Source organism: Pavona decussata, unplaced genomic scaffold (assembly GCF_977016875.1).
Source record: "Pavona decussata unplaced genomic scaffold, jaPavDecu1.1 SCAFFOLD_59, whole genome shotgun sequence".
Lineage (NCBI taxonomy): Eukaryota > Metazoa > Cnidaria > Anthozoa > Scleractinia > Agariciidae > Pavona > Pavona decussata.
Genome location: NW_028145481.1, coordinates 2,452,423 through 2,480,029, shown reverse-complemented (window position 1 = coordinate 2,480,029; position 27,607 = coordinate 2,452,423). Strand labels below are relative to the sequence as shown.

Sequence of the window (27,607 nt, the reverse complement as noted above, 5' to 3'; positions counted from 1 at the left end):
ATGAACAAGATTGTTATTGGTGAGAAGCTTAATGTAGCTAAAAACTTAATGACAGCCCTGATGTCAACTATACATTGTACTAACACAGATTACTTTTAATTAGTCACTAACTATTTTCTATCTAACTGAGACAAACCTTAGAGTAAATGGTGGTAAGCAACAGTTCTTAATTTATTTTCTCATCTTCTTGCTTTTGACAGTTAAAGATTTTTTTGGTTCACTCTTTTGTTATAATTTTAATTATCTCAAGGAGGTCTGATCTGTTACCCCAGCATGTGCATAGACACACTCAGTATTTTATTATTATTATTATGGGCTTGAACAAGTTTTGAGCTCACATTGGCCTGATTTTGTAATTTAATTGTAATTAAAGCTGTATTAATGAGTTTTATTATAAATCTCAGTTAGCACACGCACTGTGATTGCTCAATTTAGCGGGCCATATTTCACTGTAAGGCCCACTAAGTTTGATGGCTTCATTTCCTGCACCCCTGATTAACCTCAGAGATATAACAAATATCTAACTAACCTTGATTTCTCAGTCAGTACTGTAATTTACAGATCCTCGTTTTTTTCCTGTTGATTTATGGCCCAAGTGCAAAGCGTGCCGGTCATTACAGTACGGACCTCGAACTCAGTTAGCAAAAGGACTGGTACAGATACTGCTTAAGAGTTTCCTAATGATTTAATCATCTGCTGTATAGTTACCATAAAGCTCACTGTGATTACTGCTCATTGTTGACCCACTTCTCAAGAACCTCTGCTACGTCCATTCGTTTAAGATCCTCATCCTTCAACAGCTCAATCAGCCTTCCAACAGTCGCGTAAGGGCTTGATGACCATGTTGACAACACAACATCAGTGGGGTTTTCCAACTGCTCAACAAACTGGATCTCATACCCATCTAATCCTACCTTCTCTGCCAGCATTCGGAAATCATCAAATCGCAGAATGCGTCTGATATTCAACATCAGGCAGACCCGGGAGTACACTTTCCGAGGTATGCATGTTACCTTAGTTGAAAGGGAAGGTAGCTGCATGCGGGGACGTGCATTTGGCAATGCATATTTTTCCTCTACTTCAGTAAAGGGTGCTTTCAAGATACCATGAACTTCAAAGTTAATTTTCAGTACCAGCATGAAGCTCAAGATGAAGATGGCATAGCATTCTGGTGGCAACTAAGGAGTGAAACAGCATCCTATTACTTAAGGTGGCTTGCTACAGTTTTCTGGAATGAAAGAAGGCCCTAAGAAAAACGCCAAGAGGAATTTCCTTGGACATTTTTTCTAGTACAGTAAATACAATAGAGATATTTTTGAGTCAGAAATTAAATTTCGAAAGCTCAAAAAGTGTTTTATACAAAAGAATGAGTCTTAGTGGGGGCCTGGAAACTACACCTTTTAGAGTTGTCTGGCTTTAAATCTAGCCGTACGACCCCACTTCAAAATTTCAGGATTTGGAAAGTGCGCAAAAATGAGTATTCACAGGGAACAACACGAAATTTTGTCAGGGAGAAATTTGGCAAATGACAAAATTGGGAAATTTTGCCTTATTTGAAAATTCCTAAAAAAATTCTGACAGATTTTCTTTAAAAAATGTTCACGTTTCTGTTTTAGTGTTTTCTGTCAACAGCAAAAATTTGAACATAGGTTGTACGGCTACATTTGGAGAAATTAAGCGAGAAAAAATAATTATTGCGACCTACAGTGAGAAGACCATTGCGCATGCTTGCTCTGGAAAAACCCGGGTTCCAGGGTGCGCGCGCGCTCCAACTGGTGAGTGCATGCTGCCGTCGTGTTCAAACATTTGGCGCAAAATCACAACTCTGCAAAGGCTTTGAGGCAGTTAAGGAACGGCAACCATTAGACAACACGTTTTTTCAGTTATCAAGCCAAACACGATCTAGCTACTGTAAAGTTAACACACCTCTGAAACCAACCTGGAATACCAGGAAATTTTTCCGAGAGCCGCCATTTTGTTTTTGTGCTCTCGCGATTTCCTCAGCAAGCTCGCGTGATTTTCCTCACGCGTGATGCTTTCGCGTGCTTTGGGCTGCGCGCACGCATATCAAAGAATCGCACAGTACAAAAACTGTAGTAAGCCATCTTAATATACACAATTACTGTTACAATGTTTTGTACCCAGATGCACATTACATACAGGACATAGTATAATTATATAACCTTTTTTTGGTACCTTCTTAGACCTCATCTTGAGGCTCGAATTGACTCAGTGAATTCATTTTTTCTCAAGACAACTCATTTTTATGTTGGATTTTTTTCACAAAAATTTTCAACATAATAAATAGAGAATGTGTGGTTCCAGAAAATATCCATACCCCCCACGGAAATTGGGAGGGGTTGGGGGCTGTTCTTATGAAGAATATTTTCTCCAGTGTGTAAGGAAATTCATGAAAAAAATTGTAAGCGAGGCACAAAGTTGGCTGACACAAATTGTCATTTGCTATTGAGAAAAATAGGACAAAAGCAGCGCAAACGATGAATCATTCTGGAAAACGTCATTTTGGTAGAAGTGTTGTCTGTTTAAACCTTCTGATAAGTGAAAGTAACGTGTGACAGGTATTTTTCTTTGAAGTTTGACGGCACGATCAATTATTGGCCTCGTGCCGTGCATGGCTGCGACTTGACAATCGTTTGAAGTTCAAGTTTTGAAATAAAAGCCCCCGTTACGCGTATTGTAGCATCAAATGAGGAGATTAAAAGGTTTCTGAACATAGCAACTACCGGTATTTTGATGAGCATGGTCTTTTCATAGTTCCACAGGCTAGTTTGCAGTTGAAATCTTTTTCTGACACAACGAAATGTACAACATGCATGCAGCGCTGTGCATGTCATGTTCGATGAATTTATTTCCCACGGAAAATTTGCTGCGGCTACAAATAAAACATGTATTTTCTTCAAATGCAATCTTTCACAAAAAAGGTTTCCTTTTGTTGTAAACCATTGAAATTATGCATAATAATAAAAAACCTTAAAAAAACCTTATCCAGGACACCCATAAAATACAAAAATAATATTCAACTGCAGTTAAGTTTTTGAAATATTTGAATGATAACTGTAAAACAAGTCATATTAAGGGTTTATTCTGTCACGTCATTTGTAGATGTTTTCGATAAAATAATATGTAAATGAACCCATACAAGAATATACATGTCCTGTGCAACTTGCATTGGCACAGATGTGTTTTAGCATAAATTAATATTGTTACTTAATTTTAGATATGTGCAGTCATACTTACAGAATTTGGGTTAACGATTGAATCCACATCAATGCCTGCTCCATAAATAACTGCTCCAAACAACAACAACAACAGCACCTGTAGATTAACCATTTGATAAAACAGTTCATGAATTTTGGGTGAATGAGCTGCAAATTTAAAACCAATGTATCATGTACTTAGACTGTGTCATCTTATAAACAAATTTAAGAAATACTGAAATTATAAAAATGATCACTTAAGCTTGCAGTTAAAGTACTTTACATATATGACACTTATTCAACATTCAAGTAGATTGTCATGAAAGGTGTCGATCACGAGACCAGATTGTGATTCAAATTCAAAGGGACTAAATTTATTCTAAGACCACAACTTTTTATGTATTAAATTCATTAATATTTAACTGCATTCATTAATATTTAACTGCATTTTTCACCACAAAGAATGAGAATTATAGTAAATCACTGATTATATAAATGAAGTCATTGTACGAACACTGCCCATCAAGCCATTGGGTCTCATCGTTTTTGGTTTATGCTTTTTAGGTGGCAACAGTTTTGCAATTAAGCATTATCTTGGAAGTTAATATTATGTAAGCAAGTAGTATTTAACTAAGCAAGTCATATGTAAGTAGGTATTAAAGCTTTATGTAACTAAGTAAGTACTTTGTAAGTAAGTCAGTATTATGTTTGTAAAAACAATAAAAAAAATAAAAAAAAAAGTTTTGCAATCTAGTGTATACATGTATTTATGATACTAACAACTGTAGAAACTTGAATTAAATATAAAACTATTGCAGCAAGCAGAATTTTAATGAAAAGAAACTGCAAATATACATGTACATGTACTTTCCAAGCACAAATCTTAATTTAAACCGGGAATATCTGCATAAATATATTGAGGTTGGAACACCATGCATACCTTTCCTTTCACCATGTAATGGAAGAAAGAATCTCTGGCCATACAACACAGGCCAAGTAAAGACAACAAAAGAGTCAACACAGCTGGTTTTACATCTTGCAAAAATTGTCTGGTCCATCCTTTAAGCTTTGGCCACAAGAAGATATTTAATGACTGTTCAATCACCACAAGTACCACAGCATATGCAACGAGGAAACTCCCTGTTGATAGATGTAAAATGACAAAAATTAATAATATTTATAAGTTAATGTAAAATCAATCCTGTTGTATCCCTAAAGTATTATGTCAGTTTTGTATCCATATTACATTATTCCTGATAAGCTATTATTTCTACAATTCATACAGGTATAGTAAAAAATTTGTGAACAATCCTTGAACTGACGATGGATACCAAAGTGTCCATCTGAAAATGTCCTCCAAACTCAAACATTGTGTCATTGTTTTGAAATGTTTAATACCTATTTCTGCTACTACAAGAGTTCAACATCATACAAAGGTCTTTTAGCAACACACATACATTTACAACATCGGCACTGTAACAGCTGAATCTGAGTAATCCTGAAGTCGCTACTAATGCCACTTGTAAACTATGAGGTTAATAATAATTAAAAGTTTTGTTGTTGTTGTTAGGGTTTAAGCAAAATTGTCATAAGCGACTTGTGAAAATGAAATGCAGCTTCAAATAGGCTCCACTTTGACATGCATAGAGACTGCTTATCATAAGAAACAGTTAATAGCTCTGTATTTAGCTTTTTAGCAAAAGGCTACAAAAACAAGGAATGTATAGCAAGGACAGTGCAGCCAAAAACAACTACATATTAATGAAATACATAAATAAATAAATAAATAAATAAATAAATAAATAAATAAATAAATAAATAAATAATGGCTTATTAACAGATCCACTGGGTGGCTCTTCCCTGTTAAATTACATTTAACACAGCACTCAGCAGAAATGTTACTTCATCTCTATCGGGTGGTATGACATATTTAAGTGGAATAAGAACAAATAAACTGCTCAACTGCTGACACAGCCAGCTGCATGTAGTAAGTTGAAACATGCAATAAAAAGAATGTGCCACCTGCATACCCAAAAAAGAGGTAGTAAACTTAAGATTCACTCAAGCTACCCCATAATTAAATGTTTCATAGTCCATGCTGGTTTTTGGACATAAAGTTCAAGGAGTATTCAAGCACTAAAAACTGAGTTTTCAAGGAGTATTCAAAGCAAGTTTACTTTGTCTTGCACTATGTTTTGAAATGTTTTCATTGGTCAATAGCAACTTTAAAAAAGCTTCCCCGGATATAATCTGTCCCCGATTTTGAAATCTGCTCTCGATCCCTGAATTACTTTCATGCAATCCTACATTGTTTCCCATCCGAACAAAAATTCAAGGAGTTTTTTTTATTTTCAAGCAATTTCAGCAAAAATCCTTCTTTTCAAGGGCTTTTCAAGCGCCCTTGAAGTCTAAAATTAAATTCCACGGGGCTTTTCAAGGACTTCAAGGAGTAGCACGTACCCTGATGTTTACAACAAACTAACTTTCGAATACAAGTCCATCTGATCAGTTCTTGCTATGTATGTCTGATCATGAGAACTGTGTTCCCAAACTGCGCCTTGCTTGCTATTCTCAAGATCAGTTAATTTTAAGCCCACAAGTAAGGGGAAAGCTAAACAATTGTAGTGATAACTCACTTCTTCTATTAATAATTTTTTTTTTCAACCAAAAGAGGATGATTGCTAACTCAGTACTCCCACGATTATATAAGCTATATGGTTATATGCCACTGTAAAGAAATCAGAGAGTTTTGCTTCACAGTACATTGTAGGTTATCATTTCCAGGAAACTGATCAACTGCTTGAAGAATTTAGTCTACACTAGGTTTCCCGGAAGTTGACACTAATGTCTTAAAAAAAGCGTTTTTAATTAGTTGTTGATTTACACATAGAAGATTTTGTTCTGGCCAGACTGTGACAGTAACTAAATTTAAAGATGCTTTCAAATTTTAAAGCGATGTACTCTGAAAAGACAAGAAGGACTTTGCTGCAATGTTGAAAGAAAAGTTTCATGACCTTGTTTGGGGGATTGCAAAGACTATCATTAAACTTTATTTGGGAAATGTATTTTGGAGAGCTGGAAACTCTGCTGGAGCTGATGTTTCACCAAACACCTACAAGATCTGTATAAGTGCGTTTTTACAGAGAAAGTCATAAATATAGAACTAGGGTATCCAACATAAAACTAATATATTCTTTCCCAAACTACATGTTAATTACAAAAGGGAAAATTTGTTATTTGAACATGTAGATCCTCCTAACAATATATGTTTTCTAAGGTTAATTGTTACCGTTTAAGCCCAATGCTACAATGTATTAGTAAATAATACTGCTGAAAGAAATCATTGACTGAGGCAAATAAACATTGAATGATTGAAGTGTCTCTGCCTCTGCACATCATTTTATAATTCCAGTGGGTAATTATCTTACAATTTAATTGTAAGATAATAAGTCAGGGTAAAAAGCAATCCATCCTGCAACAAAAATTAAGACCTTATACAATACACTTTCTCAAGGGTAACCTCCTAAGTCTTCAGTCAGGGGACAGTATTGAAGACTGCTGATTGCAGAAACAAAAATTCAATAGAGATATAACTACTTTCAGTATTTTTCTTCATTTCTCTGGACCCATAAGCTATGTCAATTAGCATCATCGATCATGGCGTTCGGACGCGGCTTCAAGCTCTCCGCTAATTTATGTGTGTTTCTCTGTATTTACATCACTTTGGAGTTCTTCAGGTTCTCAGATGTATATGAGAACACTTTGCTTAACGATAGAGAGACGTATTTTGTTTCCCAGATGAATTGCAGGGCTGAAGTTGCTGGTGCTTCATTTCATCGAAACAAACCGACCCGGAGGCAAGAGTCTAATGGACGACTGAAGAGTGTTATGCTTTGTAAGCTTTTTCATCGTGCCTGTTTTGCTTTGACTCTTATTGCTCTTGCTGGTGACATTGAGATTAATCCCGGCTACCAGACATTTGCTGATATCAAGTCCACTAGAGGTCTCAAGATTGCCCACTTGAATATACGAAGTCTCGCAAACAAAACCAACTCTCTGCGCCTTGAGGGAATTAACAACAAAACTTTTGACGTGCTAACTCTGTCCGAGACTTGGCTGGATTCCTCAACAAGTGATGCTGAAATAAAACTCCCTGGATTTGTGTGCATAAGGTTAGATCGCACTGGCAATAAAGAGGGATATGGCGGAGTTGCTATGTATGTAAGAGAAGATTTGGCGTTTCGTTTGCGGAATGATATCAATACCGGTGGACAGGAATGTTTATGGATTGAGTTAATTCGAGATAAATGTAAGCCAATGTTATTATGTTGCGCTTACAGAGCACCAGATGCCGATCTCCGCACTTTTATTTCGTCTCTGCGAGATAGTATGCCTGCTGTTGATCTTGAAAAATCGGATGTGGTCATTTTAGGAGATCTAAACGCAAACATGATGCCTAATTCAAAATTGCCCAAGAAAGACAAACAACTACTTCTCAACTTCTCGCGCGCTTTTGACTTCACACAGCTGATAAAAGAGCCTACTCGAATATCTGACACCTCACGGACCTTGATTGACCTGATTTTTGTCAATAATGAACATCGCATTGTTAAATCTGGTGTTGTTCCGTTTCCATTGAGCGACCATTACCTGGTGTTTTGCATTCTAAAGACTGGTGTGCACACAAAAGCACATCCAAGAATGTTTGAGTATCGCTCTTACAAGAATTTCGATGCGAATTCATTTAACGAAGATCTTAGGAATGTTCCTTGGCACGTCGTTGACAATGAAAACAATATCGATGACGCTTTATTAACTTGGAACAAACTGTTTTCAGAAGTTGCAGACGATCATGCACCTGTCAAACGACGACGTGTGAAGGGAACACCTCTTCCTTGGATGAATAGCAAAATTAGCGAATCAATGAGAGATCGAGACTGGTATCATCGTAAAGCACGTAAATCGAACTCAGAAAAGCACTGGAACACTTACAGGAAACTGAGGAACAAAGTAAACCGCTTAGTAAAATCTGCTAAGTCGAAATATTACTGTGAAATGATCGAGGAAGCCAGAGGAGATCACGGCAAAATGTGGAAAGCTGTAAACGAAGCATGCAATCGTAATTCATCCTCAGAAAAGATTCAGTGCATCATTTCCGATGGCATTCAGCACACCACTTCCAAATCCATTGCTGTTGCTTTGAATAGCTTCTTTGCATCCATAGGCAAGCGCCTAGCTGACAAAATAACGACTACCTGGTCGAATTGCAACTTGGTTTTAGAACAACCGTTGTCTCAGTTCCAGTTAACTGAACTAGAGGAATCGTTTGTGCTTCAGCAGCTTACTTCTTTGAAGACAAATAAAGCAATTGGTTTGGACAAAATTAGTGCTAGACTACTCAAGAGCTCTGCTAATACAATCACTCCCTCCATCACTAAGCTGTTGAATCGATCGATTCTTACTGGTAAATTTCCTAAATTGTGGAAATGCTCAAAAATTACAGCCTTGTTTAAATCAGGCGACCGGTCAAATGCATCGAACTATCGACCTATCTCTATTTTACCGACACTCAGTAAGATTCTCGAGAAAGCCGTGCATTCCCAGTTCTACCAGTACTTGGTTATTAACAACCTTCTCACAAGGAAACAGTTTGGATTCAGGCAGGGGCTCTCTACTGAATCTGCTTTGACATCATTTGCTGATGAAGTCTTATTGAACATGGAACAAGGTAAACTGTGTGGGGCCGTGTTTTTGGATTTAACCAAGGCTTTCGACACTGTGGACCATCGGATTTTGTTACGCAAGCTTTCCAAAATTGGTTTATGTGAGACCTCGCTTCAGTGGTTCCGCTCTTACATTACTGACAGGAAACAGCGTACATGTTGTGGGAACGAGTTGTCTGATGAATTGCCAGTTACCCATGGGGTCCCTCAGGGAAGTATTCTGGGTCCTCTGCTATTTGTCATCTACATTAACGATTTGCCAAGCGTTCTAGATGCCTGTCAAGCATCACTTTATGCAGATGACACGGTGATCTACTGCTATGGGTCTTCCTCTCAGGAGCTGACTGAAAAGCTCAACCAAGACCTCCTGGCTGTGGCGAAATGGCTGAATGAACATAAGTTAACACTGAATCTGGACAAAACCAAATGCATGCTTATAGGCAGTAACAAGAAGTTACAGAGGAAAATAGCTCTAACTGTTTCAATCTTTGATCATTGTATAACAATGTTACTTGTTTTAAATATCTTGGAATCTTAATATCGTCTGATTTTTCGTGGACCAATCATGTAGAATACATGGCAGGGAAAGTTAATCAAAGGCTTGGCCTACTTAGACGCATCAAGCATTTGTTACCGTTTAAGGCGCGCATCCTTTTTTATAAAAGCCTTGTTATACCCTTATTCGAGTATGCTGATTTAGTTTGGGGAGACAAACATAATGTAACTTTAATGTCTAGCTTGAAAGTGCTTCAAAATAAGGCGGCTAAAATAATATTAGATCGACCACTGTATTCCTCTGCGTCTGATGCGTTAACTACACTGAAGTGGTTAACACTAGAAAAAAGGCGCTTCCAGCGCCGATGCGTACATGTATATAAATGTCTTAATGGTCTCACGCATCACGAATTAACATTAGTCACTCAGCAAGAACAGCATAGTTACAACACAAGAAATAAAGCAAACCTCAAAATTCCATCCATTAAAAGAAACTGGGGTAAACAAAGAACTGGCTATCATGCTGTAAGTGATTTTAACTCGCTGGACAAAACTATACGAGCCTCTGATAATGTAAATATTTTGAAGCGTCAGATTTTTAATTCATTGATTTAAGCATGGAACAAAGAACTGGCTATCATGCTGTAAGTGATTTTAACTCGCTGGACAAAACCATACGAGCCTCTGATAATGTAAATATTTTGAAGCGTCAGATTTTTAATTCATTGATTTAAGTTTTGTATTACACATAAGATACATTAGTTTTTAGTAGCATCTTTTAGCATTTTTATTCATTGTAAATTTTTAATTTTTAATTTTCGAGGTCCTTTTTGTAAACCACTTTTTAGTGAAAAAGTTTCCTCATTAAAGATTGTCATTATTTATTATTATTATTATTATTATTATTATGTCCTCAAATAACCAGGCACAACATAACCTCTTTACCTCTGTAAAAATTACCTTAAACTTATTACTTTGTAGCGTGAGCAATAAGGTGAAACAGATTTAAGATCCTTTTTTTAGGAAACTCAACTTTTGTATTATGGTAAATGCACTGGCAAATTTTCAACATTTTTTTTCACCCTTCAAACTCTATTTGCAGTACGCTTATGCAATGTTATATGCATATACTGTATCTAGTAATTTATGTTTTCTTTTTCGAATTAACCTTCACGTTATTTAAAGAAAAATTCTCATCGAAAGTTGCTTGAACTACCAGAAGTTCAAAGAGACATTTTCGTTTCCGTCTCTAAGGAAAGTGACTGTGGGAGGCGGCAGGAGAGCAATTTTACTATTCTGTTCAGCCTGAACCCATTAATTGCATGGATTCAATAACAATCTACACTGTAAGTCCAACTTGATTTTGTTCACTATATACAGTCTGTGATGCGTCCGGGAATCAACCCTAAACCCCGTGATGCAGTGTCTTTATCTGAGGCAGAGGATGCATTGAAACATGCCACCAAATTCCTTGCAACTAATGTTTTAGCCACTAACTTCTCAAGCTGACAAATTTCAGTCAGGTCTTCCCATATGCATGCATCAGTGTGGTTTTCTGATTGTTTTGCGAGGAGAGTAAAATTGTTCTTGACCCAGTGCTCTTCTTCTTCTTCTTTCTGCTACTAACAGTAATTTTTTCCCTTTTGAGAAGCAATTTTCTTAAATTTCGCTTTCTGGACGCCATGATGTTGAACACATAATTTATCACTGCGGGATAGACCTAGTGTGTAACGCGAGTTCCGTAAGTGCGTCACACTTAGCAATGCAGTTACAAAACAAACACAAGGGGGTTATAGAGAGGTTATCTGGCATTTTTAGGTTTCCACAGGACACAGCAGTGTTTCAAAATGGTGGAAAATAAACTGGTGACGCCTGTATCATTGAAGAACAGTTGATTTTGAGAAGGAAATCGACCATATAACGCAGAAAAGGCATTGCTGTCCACAAAACCAATTTACCTTGACTTACAGAAACCGTTTTTTGGTGGGAATGGATAAGAATTTATTGGCGATATTTGACAAATGTGCCAAGGGCATGTTGATGAACAGATCTGCATTTGATCAAAGGATGGAATTGCCATGCAGCAGATTTATGGATGTCAAAAAGTGGATCAAATTACAAAATAATGAATTGTGCTCTAGCAAGTGTGTTGATTGGAATTGCACCATGGTTGAACACATGTTTATTTCTTTTTGGGTCCTTATTCGTGTAGCACTTCTTCGTTTCCAAATACTCTAAGGATTGTTTTAAAATTTTAAATGTTCTCTTTTCATGCCACCCCAGGGGGGTAATTAAATAAACACCTTTTGGGTGATGTAGCTTTAATTTTTTATATATATTTTAGCTGCTCAAGAAGCAAAGAATACTGCCAATGATTTGATATAAAGATCATACTATTTAATAGGCCTTATCACGGTTTTCGACGCCATTTTGATGAGTAGGCAAACACGTCTGAAATAACAGTGTTTGTGTAGGATCCATTGTCAAATAATTTTCATAAAGCATCGCTTCTGAAAAATTCATGAATTGGAAACTTTTAGCACTAGTAAAAGGATTTTAACGGGAAAAAAGGAGGGATGTAGCTGTGCCAGAAAGCGTCCAGTCGTGTTTTTAACTTTCCATACATTTGTCTGTATAGCAAACCAGCCGTGAACTGCTACCAAAAATAGTTGTGGGAAAAAAATACAGGGAAATGTATGGAAAGTTCAAAACACGACTGGATGCTTTCTGGCACAGCTACATCGCTCCAATTTTTTCTTAAAATCCTTTTCCTTGTGCTAAAAGTTTCCAATTCATGAATTTTTCAGAAGCGATGTTTTATGAAAATTATTTGACATCGGATTTCCATACAAACACTTTTATTTCAGATGTGTTTGCCTACTCGTCAAAATGGCGTCGAAAACCGTGATAAGGCCTATTGAGATGATGCAAAAAGTGCAAAATTACCAGTGCAGATACCTTAACGAAATAGAGTTGGACATGATTGAAAGCCACAATTTTGGCCATTTGAATGTGCTTCAGTGTAGCTACCATAATTACAACTGATTAAGCCACTATGGGCCTTAGAATGCATCACAACGAATTTAATTCTTCATATACATGCAAATCTAACTTGGGCTGTGCGTGGAATGTTATATGCAGCAGTGTAATGCCACGCGCGCCTTGAAGCTTGACTGAACTAAGCCATACATACATACATACATACATACATAATCGTTATTGAAACGCGATGGTTTTCAAAGCTGTAAGCTTGTGGGGTCGTGCGTTTACGCCTTAACTAACCTAATCTACGTTACTTTAGGATATTGCAGGTATAGCGAATAAAGTAGTGGGCAAAATTCCGTTGTTTGTAACATGTGGTAGATGCAGACGTACAGTCAAACTTAAAATCTTTAAAATAGTTCTCAGAGCTAACCCTAAACCCGCTTTCTAAGATTGTTAAAGTTCCGGGACGCTGCTGCCCCCTTGTCGTTGCAATTAACAAAATTCCATAAAGATGAGCCTCTATCTGAGAAGGAATCTTTCATATATCTTGACTCGCACCTTGCCATGCCATGCCATGGCAGGCTATTCTGCTGCAAAGCCGTTTTCATAGAAACGACGGGAAACCCTTATTTACTACTCGCTTCAATAAAAAAAATAAAAGCCTTAAAGACAAAGAAAGGTTTATGTTACCTCGGTCGACTTCGAGCATGCATGCGTGTGAGCAGTCGTTTCAACCTTTTCTCCCTTGAAAAACTTCCAATTAACAGCCAATACGACCTCGGTGAGTTTTTATCCGTCCACTCAATCACGTGCACCGCGACGAAGGTAGAAAGGTTTGATTTAAACTTATAGTTTCCAACAACGGAAAGGTAAGGCTTTTTCCAAAGGCGGTAGGAAAATCTGCCAATACATCTTGTCTCGACAACAGTAAAAAATATTTCTTTTTGTTCGGAGCTCAATTCAAGTAATATTCCAATTTCTGGATTGAGCACAGTGCTAGTGGAGCTGGAATGAAATGACATGCAGACCGATCTGCCGTGGATTGTCAGGTATCAATCAATATGTGACCTACCGCACCAATCAGAGCCCCCGTCTATCCAGTGGACGGGTTCTGCAAATAAACAATGAGTGCGGGCAGGCGTATTTTTCCCTCCTCTCCCCCTCCCCGCTCCTTTATTTCTCAGCCAGTCGTCCTCTCCCTTAGGGTCACTTTTGACTCGCTCCAGCCCTTTCGCGCTTCCTCGCCCAAGATGACAACAACGAAGGATTATTCAGCGCTCCCGCTCCAAAAATACGCCTGCATTGCAGGCTATCACAACGCACCTCTTCTTGCACCGTGCACTCGCAAGGCTAACTGGGAGCGTTGGGCCCGGAGCGTTGCAATTGGTCAATTCCAAGTTATACTGCCCATATTTGGGGTTAGCCAGGGGAATGCCCCCTCGCCCCTCGCGTTCACTAGTTTAGTTTCGTTTAGTTGTAGTTCGTTACAAGGAAATAAATACATAAATTGACATATGACAATAGAAAAAGAAGAAGAAAAAATGTACATAATAATTATCCTATCACTCCCAAATCACTCTCATTCAGATATGCCCTTCATTTTTTGGCCTGTTTGTACTGTATGCGAAATTCACTGGAAATTCACTCACTCACTCTCATTCAGTCACTCTCGGGTCGTCATTGTACGCTTAGCTTCACAACTAGTTTTCAGGTGACTAAAAAAAATAAAGCAATAACGGAATCTAAAAGTCTAATGGAAGTGAAAAAAACTATAAATTTACAAAGCTTTGTATTTAAAATTGGTATAAGATAAAAATAAACACATATTTTTATGCCATTAAAATTACAAAAAGCTAACCTAACCACCTCAATTTTTCGGTCGTCCAACTAATCGATCGCTTACTTACCCCTTTCAGTTCCTTGCCCAAGATATGGAATTCTGCAAAAATTGCACACGCCGATAACAAGGCCAGTTGCAGCAAGTTTTAGTAAAATAAGAAGCAAGTCGAATTCATGCACGCTTTGTCTCCCTTCTTCGCCACTGGGATACGTCCCCGAAGTGTCATCCTTGAAGGATAAGTCCGTCCCTGAAGTGAAGAGAAGACACTCTAAATAATTCTAAATAATCAACAAAGCTAGAAGTCTCAAAAATATATCGCTAGAAAAACATGCTAAAAAATACCGGTAATTGTTGGCTCTTCGGCCGAAGAGCCTACAATTGCCCGTATCTTTACGGCCTTCAAAACAGCTCTAGCACTCTGAGCACTCTGCCGTCGCAAAAAGTTTTTGTAAAACTCAAAGCGCTGGCGATACTTTGTTGAACTTATTAGTCGCCGATGAATTACCTCTTTGGTCAGCCATAGTTTAAGTTTTGGACTGTTGACACTGTTTTGCTTTGCTCTAAAGACCAAAATTTTCACCCTCCGTAGCGCCAGAGCGCGCGTCAATCTCTTGGCGCGTATAAAATAGTGACCTGGCTTATGTTCGAATAGAGCGCTTTTATAGTCGAGTGCATTGGCTCGTACCTGTACGTGGTCGTCGACGAAAATTACGCGGGATGACGTAGTCGTAGCCTTCGCACCCAGCCTCCAGCGGCTAAGAGGACCAGGCGGCTCTGGGGACGAGAATGTGACGTAGTCAGCTAACCTCGTTCCCAGGGCCGTCCGCGGGGTTGTCGGCGTTAGGTTGTACCATTGCAGTTATGTCCTCCGTTGCAGACATGTCCTCTGACGTCATGTGATATGATGGGCCAATCACATAATGCGATCTATCTTGGCCCACGCGAATTAAGACTGGTAAAGAGACTCCGTTGCAGTTCGGTCTTCGAGCAAAATTGGTTATTCGACGGGGTGAGGGTAAGTGGCAAATATATTTGACTTGATTTGAAAGCGACGTAACTGAGCGGCTTACATCGATCGACTTCGTTTAAAAATCGAAAGCAACAGTATGTGCGCTGGTGTTCAGTTTCCATAAGCCTCTAAAGTCTTGTTCATACTATCCTCGTAAATAAGAGGATAAATCAGAGAAGGAAATGCTAACATTGAGCTTACGATCTAACCGACAAGAGGTCACAAGAAGGAGAACGCTTCTTTCCCGACAAACGGGAGAGCTTCAAACTCAACGATTCTCCTTGATCTTCGTATCATAGCATTCCAATTTTCTCTAGAAACCTAGTGCACCCAAATTAAAAAGCAAAATTGCTGTGACTTAGAGCGCAATATGTTCGGCAACGTTCTGAAGTTTTATTACAATAGTACCGTTTCAATTGTTCAGTTGTGTCCTCAGTCTATATACATTTTTGGGACATCAGTTGTCCGGTTTTCAGTACCATTTATTTGTCGCAAACAAACACTCAGGGAGCCCAAAGGAGAAGCGCGACACAAATCTCAGTACTCACGTCTGTCTCATGTTTTTAATCTACCGTCGCCTTACTTCTGTTACTTTAAAACTAACTAGCGGAATTTGCAGATTTATATTTTTGTCTTTTTGTCTTCACTGAGAGCGTTTTTTTAAGTCGTTTTATACGAAAGTCATAAAGCGCTTTGTGATGTTTTATCTGACAATTACCACAGTGCGCTTTGTGGTTTTGTATGTGAAGCCATAAAGCGCTTTGTGGTCAGCCTTGGGGCATTCAACAATGAAAACTGGGTGTTTCCTTGAAACCTACAAGCATATCACACGATCTTGTGAACATTATATGATTTTTCCAATTTTATCACCAGAGAGCGCCTTGTGGACTAAAGAAGGTGCCACAGAGCGCTTTGTGGCCTAATCAAAACACCACAAAGCGCTCTGTGGCGCGGTTATTACAACCGGAGATACTAGTGAATATGGGGTCTCCGCGGATAAGCCTAGAAAGGCTTGTGAGCTTTCCAGCTCAATATCATGACTTTTGTTAACCCTTTAAGCCCCGATAGTGCCATATGGCACAAGATGCAATTACATGCTCAATATTCAGTCAATTTGTGTGAAATTTGCACAACTAAAAGATCTAAGATCTGCATATGGAAGGCATAATATCATGCCCCACTCCTATACAAGACTTGATTTACCACCCCTGCAACTTTTGGAACTTTTTATCTTTGTACTTTTTAGGCCAAGTTAATATCTGACAACAACCAATGCACTGAGAGCTGCAAATTAAGCTACAGTTTAGGGACATACCCAATCTGTACAAGGAACAGGAAAATTTTAAACATTTTTCTTTTTTCATTTTGGGCACTTGTCAATTCAATCTGTGACCTCCTCCATTTCTTTTGGTGTGATTTATAGCATACCCCAGAAAACACCTTTCAAATGTGGTCACATGTGGTCTCCTGGTTTATAGTTACCGATTTAGAAAAATTTGGCATTTCCCTCGGGGCTTAAAGGGTTGAGAAATACTAATGTAACGATACCTGTCAGTGATTTTGGGCAATAAATAAAGTTGAAAAGTTAAGTTGAAAGTGCGTTGCTTTGTGGCACCTAGTGAGTCCAATTCAGACTGAGTAATTCGGAACACTTGAAACCGCACTGAGAAAGGAGCTCAGCAATTGGCAGCACGATGAACTATCAGTCAATTATTTCATTTTTTTTTTATCCATTATAATCCAGTTTTTCAAGTGATTTCAAATCAGTTAAATCACTGCCACCCAGCGCAAGTTTTATTTTTTATTTTGGAGGGAGGTGAAGGGGAGTGGAAATAACAGGCTCTTCTACAGCACCGGCCGATTTCTTTGACCCTCGAGCAAAGTTGTTTTACGATGACGTACTTTTTGGTAATTCGGTTCTCATCAGAACAGCAATCTGTTGTTATCTGATTGACTTCTTAACAATGTGCGATAGGCCCTTCATCAGTACAGATATCATCCTGTTATTTGTTTGTACGTTTTGTATTTGCTGCTGCTTCCCAGTCGTAAATGATTATACTTTGTCGGGAAAACTGGTCTACTATCGGAGCACGAATTAAGTTCTCATGATGATTTGCCATACCTTGTAATCAAATGATCGAAAATCATGTATTTACTGGTAAAATAGCCTCACTCAACGCGTGAAGAATGACACTGAGCTTAACCAATCAGGGAGATCCAGTTTCTTAGGATCAAAGCCGTCGTAATACCTGGGCGCTGAAAGCCCCGGGAAAATAAAAAAAAAGATGGGCTATTTACATCATCCAAAAAACCTCAACTTCGTGAATCAAAACAATATCGAAAAGCAAAAGGACTCGAATGACAAATGAAAGGGCCCAGTAGTTTACGCCATAAATGAGTGAAGGTGTACACGCTCTCCCCTTTTTCCCCACACGTTAACTTTTCCTCCCCCTCCTTCACTCTCTGATCACTCGGAATACTGTGGCTTCTAGGCGGAACCCTTAGCACATTGTACAAGCCACAACTTGTCTAGTAAAACGCAGAGAAAATGGTACTACAAATCCTCTGTGTTATAGACAGCACTGAATTCTGGTAGCCAAGATATATTTGGGCAACAAAAATTCTAAAACCGTCTCTGTTCACAAACGACTAACAAGTTCCATTAAATTGCGTTCAGCGCCCCTTACAAAGTTTTGTCCGCGCGCCGGTGTCTACCAACAGCGTTGGTCAATAGGGTTGCTTATGACGATCAATAGAAGTCTTTCCTCTCTTCAATTAATGAAAAAGTGTGTTCAGCATTGAAGCCAGCTGGAACATCATGAAAGTTAATATATTCACAGATAGAAAGGAAAATCGTACCTCACTCGAATTTTACAACTCATTACTCGAACGTTTAGCGGGTTAAAGAGGCCTCATCAAAGCAAAACCGGCCGCTGATTTTCGTTAGCATCACGAGCAAGAATGGAAAACTACTAAGAGCCTTCATAAATAGTTCTTTCCGCAAGCCAATATTTTTCCTTTTGCAAATCTACTGTTCAGATAATTCAACGGGACAAATAACATATGGTCGATGGCTGGTGAGATCCCTCAAGAATTTGTGCCAGTGAGATGATCTTTTCATGTTCCCTGACTCATCAATAGCTCAAAATCTTGAGCCCCTCCTAGACATGATATGACTGTCTATCTCCAAAACGTTTCAACTCTCTGTTTATTCTGTTATCTATGACATTTGCAACATTTATCAGTGCACCAAGCGCTGCAAAACAAGCTATAAATAAGTGTATGGATATAGATGGCGACTTCTTACGTTTAAAGCAAATTTATTCCAAAGCTATAAAGACTTCATTCAATTTTGATGTGTTTATTTGTTTGTTTGTTTTAAAATCTCGTAAAAAAAATGGCTCTCTTGGTACGGGCGAAAGGATCAACTGAAAGAATTAACGAATCGCTTAAAGTTTAAAAGTGTAAATGGTTTACAAGCAGCGATTCTCTCAGAATGGTACAATAGATTGACTTCAACTTGATGCTGGCCGTTCAATGTGAGTTTCTTTAATTCAACAAACTTTTTTGCACAAAGTTCCATTATTTTCATCATGTCCTCATAATCTGCCTCTTAGTCTTCTTATGTATCTTCTGCGGTGCTTCATCCAATTATAACTCCAGTTATGTTTCTGTCAATCTATTTCAGAAAAGCAAAATAAATTAATCAAAAAATATCCTCACTACGCACACAGATAAGTTTTCAACCAGTATTGAGTTAGGAAAAGTACGTTTGTAGCCCACGTGGCAGTTATTGGAGGGATGGTGAAAATTAGAGTTTGTGTATTAGTCCCTAAAGTGGAAAACGGTCTTCGGAGCGAGGTAATGTCTATTTTGTCTAACATTCCCTTCAGCAAGGGTAAGGGCTGGTAAGTATTGACCAAGCGTGAATCTGACAATGACAATTTCTGTTAGTACAGTTGCGTTGCCGTTTTAGCCAAGGTTATGTATACCCAGGTGTGATGTCACAAGGCATTGAATGACTTATGTTGCTAAGAAAATGGTTGGAGGACAATGTCAGTTACTTTAAGTAACACTTTCATTGAAGTACCTAGATGCACTTTCACACATGCAAGCCCAAAAATGAAGGTTGCAGTTTTGTTAAAAGTTACAACACTATAGTGTACACTGTGATTACACGTAATTACAAGTCTGGCTACAGATGGCGAAGATAGAAGTGGGTTGTAACTTGAAAAAAACGGCCAACTTTTTCAAGTCCACTTGTGTCTTTGAAAAATTGCTAAAAATTGAAAACTTGACATCTTCTTTTCATTGGTGTTTTTGGGGGCATTTCATAAACAGGAATAGGTACTTAGATTGAGTTGCAGCACAATTCTTGATCAAAACACATCAAAATCCCCATGATATAGCCCCTTTAAAATGGATCGACCTTTCATAATTAACTTGCTGCTCACTGTAAGGTAGTGTATTGTCTATAATGCATTTACAGTAGTTTGGTTAGATAGGAACTACTGCCGAACACTTACAACTACTGTTCATTTGATCTGACTACTTTGTCTTAAGTAGCTTCCATGCTTGAACTTACCTGTTCAGCTATTTCTTGATCCCAATTTCATCCATCTGCCCTTAATCTACATAAAATCAGAAATATCAAGAAACTTAATTGTTACCATGATAAGAAGATGATAATGATGATGATGATTAAGATTGGTTATTATTATTTCAGAGTGGCCTATCTGAATAGACAGGTTATTTTTCATCAACAATGATTGAATTCTTGACTTGACAAACAAAGCAGACAAAGTGCACCAAATGGCCTAAGGAAAACAAACCCTGCAGTCTTTTATTTTGCCTCTTGTAGATTATTAAGTTATTTCCTTTTTTTTATTGTAAAACAGTCTACATGATTTCCTTTTCCGAGTATGCCTGTTTCACTCACCGAATAATACAGCATTCTCGGTCTAGATGTAGGTGAAAACTTTTATTTGCTCAGTATACTGAGAAATTCAGGTTGCATAAATCCCAAGCTGTTTAACATGATTTTTGTCTTTGCTGTTCAAGAGTAGGACAGTTTCATGCAGCACATGCACAGTTCACTAAAAGTTGAGACTGACCATAAAAAGAGAACTGGTCAATTTCTTATGGATGTCTGCATGTATAAAAGATAGAAACTTTAGTACACTTGGAAGTGAAGAACTTTAGAAAAGTGAGTGACCTAGCTGAAAAATAATTTATAAAGGAATATTTAAGTTATTAAATCTGAAGATCATAGCATGAAAACATTTTTAAAAAACATAGCTAAAAACCTATTTGGTATACATAATAAACACACACGAATAATATTATTATTCTGACTTGTATTGTATTAACAGTGATCAGTATCAAATTTCCCCTAGTAATATCAATGCTTATTCCACCCCTGAGGTGACTCATGAGAATTAAGGATATGATAACCCAAAATGAAATTTCTTGATATTTTAATAACGTCTCCCAAGTAGTTTTATAGGAAAAGTATGGGAAAAAGGTAGGAGAATTTGTTCTTTGATATTAAGGGTTAATAATTCCAGTGTTGGTTTGTGTTATTGGCATTCTTCCCAATATTATACAGTTGCACAGCATTCTATCTAAAAAAGGTGACCACCGAAGGTTGTCTTCTGGCCAATCTTCTGATAATAAGTTTACCAAAAATACATGTATTTAGTCTATCACTAGGTCAATTAATATCCACAAACTTACAGGGCCCCTATGGATACCAGCCTTGCTGCTGACTGGGCCACCCTGTAAAGATAAAGTTTATTAGCCCAACCCAAGGGAGTATCATTATTTGATCTAGGGTTGGGGTTTGAAGTTATTTGATATTGGTCAAGCTCTTTTTTACCAGTCAGACAATTTACATTACCCTAGCTACATATACCCTGTCTCCTGACTAGTTCAGTTTCTTGTTTAAAGAATTCATGATGTTCTATCTGGAAAAAAAAGTATCCGGTTTTTTTCACAGAAAATCTTCAGTGAATAAGTCAAACTTTTCGTTGACTTTGATTTTACAGATAGCCTCAAAAATCTCTAGCCTCCCACGCAGTCGTTTTTAGGGGACTCGTATTACCTCGTAATACGAGTCCCCTGAAAACGACTGCGTGGGGGGCTACAAAAATCTCTGGACTCATTAAAAATTCTTGACTCATGTTTCATGTAAATCAAACTTACAACTTGTCGTGCATGACATATAAAATATTGTAGGATTGTGAAACATATTTTAAAATCCTATATGTATGGCAGTCATAGTTGTAGGCAATTGGCATGTTGAATGACGAGAGTTGTGTACAATTTTTTTCATGACGTGAGCAGCGCACAAAAAAGAAATTGCATGCAACAGTCATAAGCAAAAGCTGTACTGTCTAAATTGGCCTTAAAAAATAAAGCACCTCTAGCACTCACTCTACTGAAGATTTTGCGGGCTATAATAAATTCAAATTTTTACAGTACAAGTGTATTGAGTGACCTCCATTGCTTTTCATTGTGATCAGGATCATTGACAAAAATTGCCATCACAGCACAGTCAGTGTTCTTACAATTTTACCCAGTCACCTTGAAATGCATGGGTTGTTGTTAGGAAGTGCTGCTTTCTTGCGCAAGAAACTTATGCAACACAAATCTCTTTGCTGAAGGCAACAATTATTATTTTATTGTAAACTTTGGGAACATATTTGTTCTTTCAACAGGGCTAATGAAGTTTGGTTGGTCTAAATAGATTGTTCCCAAATTTTATGATTTTTATTACTTAAGAGTACAGAATCTTAAATTTTATTAGTACTACAAAAGTTGTTATTGAGATCACTACACAGTACATCTCCAGCACAATGGCTGCCAAGTAGACTAACAGCCTGTTTACATGGATCACTTCTCATTCTGGGACAAGTTCAGCTTGGTGTCCAGTCATTTCCATGATGTTGTTTACATGGTTTTGCTCTCAGATTAGCTCATCCCAGAATTATTTCACCCATGTTTAACAGTGTAAGGACTGGCATGAACTGTGACAAACGTTTTCAGACTACAGAAATCATGTCAAGCCTTTGAGGTCTCTATTACGTCCAAACTTTTGGCCTAGTCACTCTGGTTTTCTGTCATTAGACCGGTTTTGATAGTGCACATATCATTTTTAAAATAAATTAAAAACTGAAAGCCAAAAATGAGCCCACTGCACCAAGGCAAAACAATTTCTTATAAGCTTGAGAGCCTCGATGGAGTAATGTTTTGAATCTATGCTTAATAAGACTTCATCACACACCTCCACTTTTAGAATGCTAAAGCAAACACACTTTGAGGAATACTTGACAGCTTAAACATGGAATTAAGAGTCAGAGTTAAAAGCAAAGAAATCATTCTTTGATAACTGACTTATGATGTATTATTCTAGAAAGTGACACAGGCACACTCGGAAAAAAGAAATCTGAGTGCTCCTATCAGGAGTTGAGCCTAAGACCTTCCGAATACTAGTTCAGATGCTTAACCACTGAGCTACAGGAGACTCATAGGAGCAAAGGCCATTAAACTAGGTTCATGGGGCAAATATCCTTCATACTGCTAGGATTTAAATGTTGAACATGTGGTATATTGGCCAAAGCTCCCACGAGTCTCCTATAGCTCAGTGGTAGAGCATCTGAACTAGTAATCGGAAGGTCTTAGGTTCGACTCCTGATTGGAGCACTTGGATTTCTTTTTTCTGAGCATGCCTGTGTCACTTTCTAGAATAATACATCAATTTCTCATTCATTCACTAGGCTTGAAATATACCATCACATTTATTTCAAATAATCATTCTGCCTTTGAAAAACAATTGAAGGGCTGAGAGCATAACCGACTTATGTCGAATTTTAGCCTGGTTTTCGATTTTGCTCGGATTTGTCCGAATTTTTTGCTCTCCCAGGTTTAAAAAACATTTCGCGGTTTTACAATCGTGCACAAAACTCCTTGAGAAAACCAAACACGAACAGCGCAAAAACCACTTGCTTACGATTTCTCTCTTGTTAATTCTACCACAGAACTTTACTTCTCTCTCCCACCCCCTCCCCCTATGCAATGACAACTGAAAACAGATGGAAAAACCACTCACTTACTGTTTCTCTCTTCGTAATTCTACCACAGTTACTTCTCCCTCCCCCCCTCCCCCTTATGCAATGTTGATTTGGAAGGTGATGCTTGCCAGGAGACTGTTCGTGACCTAGAAAACAACACTGAGTTGGGGGGGGGGGGATGTGGTGGTTTGCTTGTTTACCAGTGAACGCGCTTGGAAGGGTAATGTTGTTAGAGAAGTTGTCCACGTCGTACTCGTCAGTTAAGAGGACTCGGACCGCGCGTTCTTGTTGTAAGGTGACCGTGCCTATTTGGGAAGCGGAAACATTGTAAAGTAAGTTACGGCTTGCGGTCAGCCAAGTCGTATGGTGCATATTTTTGCTTTGTGCATTAACGAAGTCAAGAAAGTTACTTTTTAGCCGTAGGTTAAGTGTGGCGCAAATAGCTTTAGCGTGATTTCACCAAAATGCTAGCTCCAATTTTGTGTTTTCCCTTCGAGGCGATAGAACCAACTAGTGGCTGTAATGTTTCACTTAACCATTAGGGAAAATAACTGCACTTCATACAAAGACCGCTCTCTTGAAAGCCAGTAAAGCCGTAAGGCATGACATAGAACTTAGTTTTCTTTCAATGCGTAACAGTTCTCGCCCTCAGTTCTTGCTTATTCAAATCGTGTTGCAGGGAAGGAAATGGCTTGTTTTGAGATAAGTTTTCTCTCAATGAAAAACCGATTTGTTGCCCTTTAATTCTACCCCTTTTGATCACAGCAAAAGTGCATCTTAGTACTTTGGCAACAGTTCTCACCCATGTCACAAAAAAGAAATAAATAGAATTTTGAATTATTTTTACGTAATGGGGTGAGAACTGTTCGAAAATAGATTTTCTCTGTGAAACACATTTAGGAAAGCATTTCAACATGGTGATCAAACGATAAACAAAGCATTTATGTGCTGCTAAAGGTAATACATTGCCAGCGAACATATAAAAATGACTTTTTAGTGGTGAGAACTGTGGCCAAGAAATGTGCTGACATTTTGATGACGTATTGTATCTGTTGTGTGTTTCTTACATTCCTGTCACGCATGTAGTAGTTTGTAACAGAATCAAATAAAAGCATAACAGAATTCTTTTCGTTTCTCCCGCGAGAAAGACCGCTTTCGTGTCCCATGGTTCAAAGACCACAAGTTTATATTTAATACAAATATTAATACTCAATGCATTGTCCTTTTGGTCATTCATATTGACTATCATGTTATCGATTTTTCTTTAGAAGATGGTAACTATTCCCAATACGAAACACAAATCAGCGGAAAAAAATACTGGACAATGTTTTTCAATCGAATTGAAGTTCACATGCAAAAATTCGGACAAATCCAAGCAAAATCGAAAAACGGGCTGAAATTCGACATAGGTCCGTTATGCTCCCAGCCCTTCAATTGACTGATTCTTTGTGTTCCTAAATTACAGCTTTTCCATAAGTTTTGAAAGAAGTGCATAGTTCTGGTGAGGAAATGCCTTTCAAAATGATTCACACAACAATTCAAATGACTTGCGTGTACCTTTACTTAACAGTGAAAATTGAAGGCCTCAGTGGTATCGAGATGGAAGCAGTTACTGATATCTGAATTCCGAAATTTTCCATTTAGGGGAAGCTTGTTGCTGTTGTTGGGTAAACACTAATTTGAAGCCATAGGACTTGGCCTGAATTTGAAGGGTGTCTCAGAAACAGATACTGGTTACAAACATTTTGCCATAACAATATCAGGCTGCAGTGACCAGATACTCCTAAAATGCACAATTAGCCATCAAACAAGGCAAACAAACACTTCAGTAAAAGGCTTGAAAGCCATAAATATTTAACACAAGTTGAAAATAATCCTTTAGTGACAACAACTAGTTTAGAAACAAAAAACACTAATAGCATAATTTTCAAGGTCACAGTGGTGCTAGGTCCTGTTAATAATAAAATCTGGCTGTATGTCACCTAACTCAGCACTAAAGAAAAGTTTTAAAATGCCTAAATACCATTGAATTGAATTTACGATAGCGGTGCGGTAGATCACCCCAAACAGATAAAATTAGTATATACCACACAAGTGAATAGTACTTCTCACATGTACTGATTGGCTAGTTTGGAGGTCATTAGCCAAGTACTACCCGTTTCGCCATGGTTACTCAATAAACAAGGTGGCTGTTAAAAAAATACATAAATGGCAACAACTGTAGGAACTAAACAAGTGTCTCCAAAAGTTTTATTTGTCTGCAAGGAAGCGAGACAGAACTTTCTACTGCATGAAAAATTGCTTACCGCGTGGTGTGCAAGATTTTTTAAATTTCATACCATTTTGTCAGTATTATCTGAATAAATATTGTCAGAAATAAAATAATTTTGTGGTCCACTGGTTATTCAGCTTGTGTGGTATATACTAAAACAATTATTCACCTCAGTGTCGGTGAAAGTGATGGATATTTACCTCACCGCTTTGCGACTGGGTAAATATCCATCACTATTCACCTCCACTTCGGGGAATGATCAACTATCACCAGTCTTAACAATTAACATTTTGTATTTGTAAAATTTAGCTTTTGGTTGATCATCAATGTTGTGACAGGACGCTAAGTCCCAAAATGATCTTTAAGGGGGTCTGAGCTTTTCCAGGGTCTGAGGTCTGAGTTTTTCAGACACCCTGAATTTGAAACTACAATAATATCCAAGCAAATATGAGCATACTCCATAAAACACAATTTCTGCAGAGCCTTTCTTTCTTCCTGTGGAGTTAAGAAAAGCTCTGCCAGCAGGGTACGTGATTTCCAGCAAGGACAAGATGGAAATAATTTTGGGTCAGATAAAGTTTATCATGCATGGTGAGATGACTTTCATCCTGCCCAGGGGCATGGTCAATCAGCAAGTTTTTATTGTTCTCGAGCTGAAGTCGAACTTATGATACTTGTAAAACCAGGAAAACGTGCATCAGGTAATAAAGTGTTCCGCAGTTTTAGTTCCACAGAAACATTGCACAGATCTCGAAATTAAAACTAGCACATCTAGCAAAAGGACGACAGCTTTGCGTCAGCCATCCGGGTTTCAACTGGCATCGAATGTAGTTTACAGTACAAAGAAAAGTCCTGCAAAACACTGCACGAAAATAATACAAAGGCTGCTTACCTGCAATTCACGAGTCATCTCGCGATGGTTCAGTTCAGTTCGTGTTTAGTTCAAAATGGCGACTTCTTAATGCTTATCGCCGGCGAAAGTAGACCAAGTTGATCCCCTCCCTTGTCAAAATAATCACAGAGGACACGATCACAACGCAGTTTCATTGGTGGAAAGAAGAACGTTCATTATTGGTTACAAGGTGAGAAGACATATCTGCCACGAAGACCAACCTGCAACGCTACATTAGGTAACATTAGGGTGAAGAGTGAAGAGGGAGGTCCCGACTGATCGCAATTTTCCGATCGTCCTTGTGACGTCATCGTCCGACTGCTTTCACGAAATAAACAAATATGGCGCTGCTTTATTATCCTTTATTTAATATGCTTTATTATCCTTTGCATTGTGTGATAAATTTGCCGGCGGCCAGCTCTGTTGGGACAACTATTCCTCAGTTTACACACTGAAGGACTGACAAAGCAGATTTTTTCGAGGAGTGGATGAATGTTTACATGCCTTTACCATTTTATCTTTGCCCACCGCTTCACTCGATGTTACTTCTTTGTACTGTTGCAGAGGACACTACATAACATAGGGTGAGGAGGATCCGAGCCCAACTGGATCCAGTCTTCGTTTGGAAAAGTATTCCTGATTAATTATTTGACTCAAAAGCAGTTCTTTCGATGAATACATGAACATGCTGTTATATGAATCAAACTGTTTACATCTTTCACGAAAATATAAGCCTACTTAACTCGATGTTTATTACTTCTTTGTACTGTTTTTGCACTACATAATAGGGTGAGGGTGACGTGTAGTGGCATTTGCAGAAATAAATCATAAACAACAAGTGATTTTTCGTTGCAGGTCAAATAAAGCGGGATAATGTCAAACACAACGCGTGCGCATTTTTTGTGTTATTTGACCGATATTTCGGAAGAGTAGCAATTACCATCCCTTCCCCTACTTGGGCTTACTTTTGGCTGTTAATTTTTAACTCCCTTCTTCCGCTGAACTGCCTATATTAGCGGGAACCCGGGAAAATCTGGCGGGAGATTTGAGTTGTAATTTACCTTTGCGTAGCTCGCGTCTTGATAATGGCAGAAAATTATG

General features: G+C 38.1%; 1 protein-coding gene, 1 long non-coding RNA gene and 1 pseudogene across 4 annotated transcripts; 1 reads left to right on the top strand and 2 right to left on the bottom strand.

Moving 5' to 3' along the window:
• Positions 1 to 223: 223 nt before the first annotated feature.
• On the bottom strand, positions 224 to 14,904 carry LOC146479425 (uncharacterized). 3 transcript variants are annotated; one of them, XM_085111059.1, is made up of 5 exons: positions 14,767 to 14,904; positions 14,329 to 14,508; positions 4,150 to 4,358; positions 3,259 to 3,336; positions 224 to 1,178 (listed from the first exon to the last, which is right to left on the bottom strand). In XM_085111059.1, the coding sequence occupies exons 1-5, from the start codon at positions 14,780 to 14,782 to the stop codon at positions 726 to 728; spliced, it is 936 nt and encodes a 311-aa protein (XP_084967185.1). In that variant the 5' UTR covers positions 14,783 to 14,904; the 3' UTR covers positions 224 to 725. The 3 variants fall into 3 exon arrangements, with proteins under 3 accessions (XP_084967185.1, XP_084967186.1, XP_084967187.1); XM_085111060.1 differs by having other exon boundaries at positions 4,159 to 4,358; positions 14,767 to 14,903; XM_085111061.1 differs by lacking the exons at positions 14,329 to 14,508; positions 14,767 to 14,904 and adding an exon at positions 13,112 to 13,596.
• On the top strand, positions 7,300 to 10,334 carry LOC146479426 (uncharacterized; annotated as a pseudogene).
• A 3,551-nt stretch (positions 14,905 to 18,455) lies between the features above and the next one.
• Positions 18,456 to 26,744, bottom strand: LOC146479424 (uncharacterized). Its single transcript, XR_014864954.1, has 3 exons — positions 26,507 to 26,744; positions 19,856 to 19,901; positions 18,456 to 18,949 (listed from the first exon to the last, which is right to left on the bottom strand). It is a non-coding gene; the product is annotated as an uncharacterized LOC146479424 (long non-coding RNA).
• Positions 26,745 to 27,607: the final 863 nt, after the last annotated feature.

What these genes read in the sequence shown, in the direction of transcription:
- LOC146479425 (XM_085111059.1), bottom strand. An exon ending in TGAAAGGAAAGGTATGCATG is followed by an intron (nt 3,337 to 4,149) that starts GTGTTCCAACCT and finishes GTTAATCTACAG; the next exon opens with GTGCTGTTGTTGTTGTTGTT. An exon ending in CAATCGTTAACCCAAATTCT is followed by an intron (nt 1,179 to 3,258) that starts GTAAGTATGACT and finishes TTCACTCCTTAG; the next exon opens with TTGCCACCAGAATGCTATGC.